The sequence below is a fragment of the Gobio gobio genome, assembly GCF_949357685.1.
Source record: "Gobio gobio genome assembly, chromosome: 23".
NCBI classification, from domain to species: Eukaryota; Metazoa; Chordata; class Actinopteri; order Cypriniformes; family Gobionidae; genus Gobio; species Gobio gobio.
In genome coordinates this window covers 20,835,417-20,842,849 of record NC_137119.1, presented here as the reverse complement: position 1 = coordinate 20,842,849, position 7,433 = coordinate 20,835,417, and the positions used below count along the sequence as shown (strand labels likewise).

At 37.4% G+C, this 7,433-nt stretch overlaps 1 protein-coding gene across 1 annotated transcript; it reads right to left on the bottom strand.

The window, feature by feature from the left end:
* Window positions 1–4,195: 4,195 nt before the first annotated feature.
* Window positions 4,196–7,176, bottom strand: msc (musculin (activated B-cell factor-1); the record flags this gene model as incomplete). The annotated part of the gene is made up of 2 exons (XM_079806574.1): window positions 4,196–4,279; window positions 6,772–7,176. The coding sequence occupies 2 exons, from the start codon at window positions 7,174–7,176 to the stop codon at window positions 4,196–4,198; spliced, it is 489 nt and encodes a 162-aa protein (XP_079662700.1).
* Between the last annotated feature and the right edge of the window lie 257 nt (window positions 7,177–7,433).

Here is a 7,433-nt window from a genome sequence, read left to right as displayed (position 1 = left end):
ATAGATAGATAGATAGATAGATAGATAGATAGATAGATAGATAGATAGATAGATAGATAGATAGATAGATAGATTCATTTATGTGATTCTAAGCATTTCAAGAATTGTATTTTCTTTTTCTTTTTGTTGATGGGACAAAGTAAAACACGAAAAATGATATCCAATATGATAGCCTAGCAGTTAGTATTTTTTTTATACAATTAGTATACAATTACATATTAAAGTTGAAAACTCAGAATTTTCATTTTTATTGCCAATGTGTGAACATCTTGTATCGAAATTATATTAAAACGAAAACGAATTATAAACGAAACCTTCCCGATTTCATAGGTTGTCTATGAAAACCTGTAGAAAACTGATTTTATGTAGGCCTAAAGACTTAAGGAAAATATAACATTCAGGGTAATTCAAAATTAAACATTATGTACTGTAATGTCAACGTGTCATGCAAATAAAATGGGTTATTTGGTCTCACATGGTCAGATAGTCCATAGTCTACGCAAGCCTATCAAAATATGTGGTTTCAATTTTAATTAGGCCTACCTCATCTGTTGACATGATGTCGTTGAATTGCAGAGCTGGTGCAAACATATCCACATCTCTATGATCAGAGGATTTCTTAACTGCTGTTTTCTCACCGCTGTCGTGTTTATTCTGTTATGGGACTCTGAAAGGGAACGCGCGGCACATAGGCCTATTCATTTAAACGTCGCTCTCAGCAGCTCGGATGGTGCCTGGATGTTCGTTAGAACTATATCACTGCAAAGGTAGCCTATTTCCAACTTCTTTTTACTTCTAAGCGAAGAACAAAAAACAACATCGAAAAAGTATATCGAGAATCGTGTTTAGTCACTTGTAGGTTGTGTGTGCACGAGTCAAAGTTGCTGGCTGCAGTTCACTTAACGGCCACCGGTGGCGTCAATAACTTTTTTTTTTATTCTGAGGTCCCCTGGTTGAGAACTACAGTATCACGTGCACAGAAAGCTCTGTCACCACTGGATGGAAATATTTTGAATGTGTATTCCACTATATTCCACTCTCACATTCCAGTGCCATTCTGATGTAGGCCAATGATGCATTACAGCACCAGGTAGAAGAGATGACAAATCACAGTGGTTTATGAAGTCATGAGTTTTAGCAGTCAGATAATGCTTTCCTCATTGTAAGCTCAGTGAACCCCAGAGCGCTCATCCTAGCAGCGGTGGAGAACGTGAGAGCCGTTTCTGAGCTGTCCTTGCCTGACAAAGTGCTTCATCTCCTGCGAGACTCCCTCAAGGGACCCGTTCAGTGTTCTGGGAAACTAATGGCTCGACAGCTGCAGTCCTCCACAAACGTGATGAAAAGTCAGCTTCCTCTTCAAACTACACACTTTCTAATGACCGCTGCACACATGGGCACAACACAAGCTCACACTATTTGGGATCTACAATTGGGAAAATACTGTTGTGTATTTTATATTCGTATAAAGTGAAAAGATCAGCAAGTGCTGAGTTTGAGCGGGATCAGGCGGATTCCATGCATAAGAGAAAAATCTGCATTTTATAATTCTTCTTTCAGACGAATAAAATCGGAGTTATATTACACAAGTCCAGGCTAATCCAAGCATTAGAATTGGATTTGTAGTTGCTCTGTTTTTGATGTCCATAAAAAGTGAATCTGTCCGTCAAATAACATGCTCCACGCGGCTCTAGGGTGTTAATAAAGGCCGTCTGAAGCGAATCGATGCGTTTGTGTAAGAAAAATATCCATATTTAAAACTTTATAAAGTAAACCTTCGGCCGACCGCCTTCCCTGTTCAATTTATGGAAAAATAGTTGAAAGTTCCCCTGCCGATCGAAAGGCTAACGCGACCAGGTAGGCTCATCATGACTTCACGTACGCATCTTGAGTTTCACTTTCAACATTCAACACTTTTCCACAGAAGGCGATCGTCCGAAAGTTTACTTGATAAAGTTTTTAATATGGATATTTTTCTTACATAAACGCATCGTTTCGCTTCAGAAGGCCTTTATTAACACCCTAGAGCCGCGTGGAGCATGTTATTTGACGGACAGATTCACTTTTTATGGACATCAAAAACAGAGCAACTACAAATCCAATTCTAATGCTTGGATTAGCCTGGACTTGTGTAATATAACTCCGATTTTATTCGTCTGAAAGAAGAATGTCATACACACCTAGGATGACTTGAGGGTGAGTAAATCATGGGGTAATTTTCATTTTTGGGTGAACTATCCCTTTAATTAGCCAACAAGAACACTCCTCAAAGTATTCCTACTAAGTGACAAATTACAGTTTATGTGTAATATAGTTCTCCAAACTGAATCACAGCGTAACTATACCGATGAACAAATGATTCAACAAGTTAAATGAGATACACTTGATCAATAGGCGTGTCAACAGTGAAATAAATGGCTGAAAAAGATTATAATGCATCAAGGGTGTTGATGTACAATCATTGAGCGACTCATTTCGGTTATAATGTAAAGCAAATAAAAAAGAAAGAACAAATCACAAATATCACAATCATAAATAAACTTAAACATACCTTGGAGTAATATTTTCTGTTCTATTCCTTCTGTAGCCTTAATTACATAATTTGTTTGGTGACAAATAAAACTCAAAAAAACTGAAGCACCTGATTCCACAGGTTGAAAACATCCTGTCAAATTCTGATTTTTAAAAGTCTGCTGCAGGGTGGTTAGAAAAATTACAAGCGCTTTAAAAAACAATAAAAGTGATTTTCGGTGCTTCTGGTCTTGCAATTTATTTCTGTTTTTCTTCATCTTCTTTAAAAGTTAGTTTTAAAGGGATAGTTCGCCCAAAAATGAAAATGTGGTGTTTATCTGCTTACTCACAGGGCATCCAAGATGTAGGGGTTTTTGTTTCTTCAGTAGAACACAAATGAAGATGTTTAACTCCAACCGTTGCAGTCTGCCAATCGTATAATGTATGTAAATAGGGTCAAATTCTATGAGAGTAAAAAAAACATGCACAGACAACTTCAAATTAAACCCTGCGGCTCGTGACGATACATTGATGTCTTAAGACACGAAACGATTGGTTTGTGTGAGAAACCGAACAGTATTTATATCATTTTTTACCTCAAATACAACACTATGTCCAACAGCCTTGAACGCTTGTCACTTCCGATAAGGGAGTTCAATGTACACGATATGGCGTAGAGAGGGAACACTTCCGCCGCTTGTATCCCATTGAGATACACCGTATCATGTACATTTGACCTCTCTCAGCTTGTTCAAGACTGGTGGACAAAGTGTTGTATTTGAGGTCAAAAAATGATATAAATACTGTTTGGTTTCTCGCACAAACCGATCGTTTTGTGTCTTAAGACATTAATGTGTCGTCACGAGCCGCAGGGTTTAATTTGAAGTTGTTTGTGCATGTTTTTTTTTACTCTCATAGAATTTGACCCCATTCACATGCATTATACGACTGAGAGACTGTAACGGTTGGAGTTAAAAATCTTCATTTGTGTTTGTGGCGAGGTGGACGAGCGAGAGACATGGGAGGAGCGAGCGAGATCGGTGTGCGTGATTGAGAATGAGCGTCACCTGTGAGGCACACCGGTCTCGAGTCCTCTCATGAGGGAGCACGGAGGCATATAAGGACGAGCGGCTCCATCGAAGGACGAGAGAGGACCAGGCCTGGATTTTAAGTTGTGCTTTATTTACGTTTTGTTATGTGAGTGCGCGGCAGTCGTCCGTGTCGTCCTTTCATTTTGTGTTCATTTATTTGATTAAAGTTGTTGAATGTTCGCCGGTTCCCGCCTCTTCTTCCCACACAAACTAATATTACTACAGTGTTCTATTGAAGAAACAAAGACACCTACATCTTGGATGCCCTGGGGTTAAGCAGATAAATGTCAAATTTTCATTTTTTGGGTGAACTATCCCTTTAAGCTACAATGCTACATACAGACAGCAAAATAATCAAACACAAAGTAAAATCTGCTTATGTTTGCTAGATAGACATAACATAATCACGCTATAAAGACATTTTTGTGTGCAATGACCTTACTGTTTAACTACAGGTATGTCCCACATGCATTTGCGTTCATTGCATAATGTCCATTGATGTAAGTTCAAAGGAAGTGCACGAGTACAGACAGTAAAATGAGAGAGAGAGAGAGAGAGAGATGGAGGGGGATAAAAGACAGAGAGGTGCCAGATGTTTATGCTGTAGCTCCACATAGTCTGACCGCTGTTGAAATGTCTTTGGTGTCCTCTGATCGTGCCGAGACCACAAAAGGCCAGGTCTGTGGAAAAAGAATGAACAAGTCAGCTACAAATCGCTGGTAAAATGCCTTAAGATGCAGATTTATTTACATAGCATATTACAGTAACAGAAAATAGTATTTTATACAACCCAAATTCCAGAAAAGTTGGGACATTCTGTAAAATGTCATAAAATCAAGAACCATTGATTTATGAATTCCCTTTAACCATTATTTAACTGACAAAAGTACAAAGAAAAAAAATGCCATGTTTTCAAGGGACAAATTAATTGTATATCAGCACATTTTGATTTTGATGGCTGCAACACACTCCAAAAAAAGTTGGGACAGAGGCTAAATAAAAGTGAAAAGATAACAGAATATCCCAGTCTACAATGAGTAGGTGAACTGGTAAGGGTATCGGAGAATCTCAATCTTTGCAAACAAACATGGGCCATGGCTCACCGCTTTGTGCCAAATTTAATCATTTCACATTTCACAATGCAAGACTGCAAATTATTTAGGTCTTTCACCATCTATACCATACATAAAATTGTGAAAAGATTCCGGGAATCCAGAGAAATCTCAGTCTGTGTAGGGCAAGGCAGGAGACCTCCATTGAATGTGCATGACCTTTGAGCCCTCGGATGGCATTACATGAGAAACCATCATGCTACTGTATTAAAAAAGGGCCACATGGGCTCCGGAGTACTTTGGAAAACCATTGTCACATACAGTCTGCCGCTACATCAAGGAAATAACCACTTGAATCGCTGTTACGCAAGGAGAAAGCTACACATCAGTTCAATGCAGAGTTCTTTGGGCCCGAGCTCATCTCAAATGATCAAAAACACAGTTGAAATGTGTGCTGTGGACAGATGAGTCCACGTTTCTGCTTGTTTTTGGGGAAAACTGATTTCAAGTTCTCAGTCCAAAAGACGAAAGGGACCATCCAGACTTTGGTCAGTGACAGGTGCAAAAGCAAACATCTGTCATGGTATGGGAGTGCGTCAGTGCAAACAGCATGGACGACTTGCATATGAGTGAGGGTACATTGACGTGGAGATGTATACTGCCATAAAGATGACATCTTTCCTGGGAAGCAAGACAATACCAAGCCTCATTCGACAACAGAATGGTTCCTTAGACACTGTATACCATAGAGTGGATGTGCTTGACCTGCCTGCAGTCCAGATCTGTCTCTTATTGAAAATGTGTTGCTCATCATGAAAAGGAGAATCAGACAAAGATGACCACAGACTGTTGAGCAGATGTCTTGTGTCAGGCGAGATTGGGCAAAAATTCCACTTGCGAAACTGCAACAATTAGTCTCCCCAATTCGCAAATAATAAAAAGTATTAAAAGGAAAAGTGATAGTGATGTGACAGTTGTAAACATGTCTCTGTCACAACTTTTTGGGAGTGTGTAGCAGCCATCAAAATCAACATTTGTTTGTATTTACAAAATACAATTAAGTTGGTGTCAGTGAAACCATTGGAAATCTTTTCTTTGTACTTTTGTGAGTCAAATAAAGGTGAAAGAGAATTAACAAATCACAGAATCTTGATTGTATTGCATTTTACAAAATGTCCCAACTTTTCTGGAATTGGGATTGTACACACACACACACACACACACACACACACACACACACACACACACACACACACACACACACACACACACACACACACACACACACACACACACACACACACACACACACACACACACACACACACACACACACACACACACTGATATTGAATACAGTATATGTACTGTTACTGTAAGTAATATGCAAGATAAAAAGGTATGAATTATTTATATTTATGTATATTATTATTATTAAATCCAGAATAGTACAATTCAAAATTCAATTATATATATATACTGTATAGTCTACATAATACAACATATGTACTGTTACTATAAGTAATATGATAAATAAAATGTTTATTTATATTTCTGTTTATTTTTAATATTTATTTAAATATTATACAATTTATATATTTTTTTGCAACATAATAAAATACTATATATTAAATAATTTATTTTATATTATTTATAGTAATTATTAAGACTTATTTATATTTAAGAATATTTCTATTTTTATATTATATTATATTATTGATATTTAATTAAAATAATATACTAAATATATACACACAAATTCATATTTAATACAACATACTATATGTACTGTTAATCAATATGTAAAATATAAAGTTAATTATTAAGTACTTTATTTATAATAACAATTAAGTTATTATTATAACGTATTTATTTATGTTTATGACTATTTTATGTTTATTTACGCATTATATTACTGATATTTAATATAGAATAATACAAAAATAAAACAGTAGGCCTACTTTATAAATTGATATGATACTATTATGGTACATTTTTAAAAAATTGTTAGTGGTGCATATGTTTTATATTGTTATTATATACAAGTAATACTGAACAATAAAACTTCAGATGAATGTGTATAAAATCTAGTCATAAACTTAGACAACACTCACTCATACCAAGTTTACAGGATGCACAAAGCTGTTCTGGTATCTGTCCTCTTGTAAGAGCTGTCTGAGGTGAGATATATAGCTGGATGCCAGACGGAGTGTGTCCAGCTTTGACAGTTTGGTGTCTGCCGGTACCCACGGCAGGCTTGTCTTCAGCCGAGAGAAAGCTTTACTCAGAACTCTCATGCGTGCCCTCTCTCTGGCGTTTGCTGCGTTTCTCTGAGACTGTCTGCCGTCCTTTGCCATCTTCATTTGCTGCTTGTTGCTGGCACCAGCTCGAGGTTGTTTGGTCTTTGGTTTCAAACTGTCATCGATACTAAACTCGTCTTCTGAGTCTTCCAGAGAACGAGTGTCCATGTGAGTGATTGACAGCTCCTGGAGGTCTTCAGGATCACTCACCGAACCTGTGGACATCTCGACCGCACCTGCTTAAGAGCAAAGACCTTGATTTTGAAGAAAAGTGATGTCCTGCGTTTCGATAGTATGTGATAGTATATTCTGTGTCCTTCCTTGAGATTCAAAGCAACAGGTGCTGCCTTGATTTCAAATCTCTGCCCAGGAAAAAGGCACATCAAAACAAGGCCATTATTTAATCACCATTCAAAGTCATTCAGCATCTCCTGAATGTAAATGTGGACCAAGCAGACTGTATCTTCTGACCCTTCTCACTG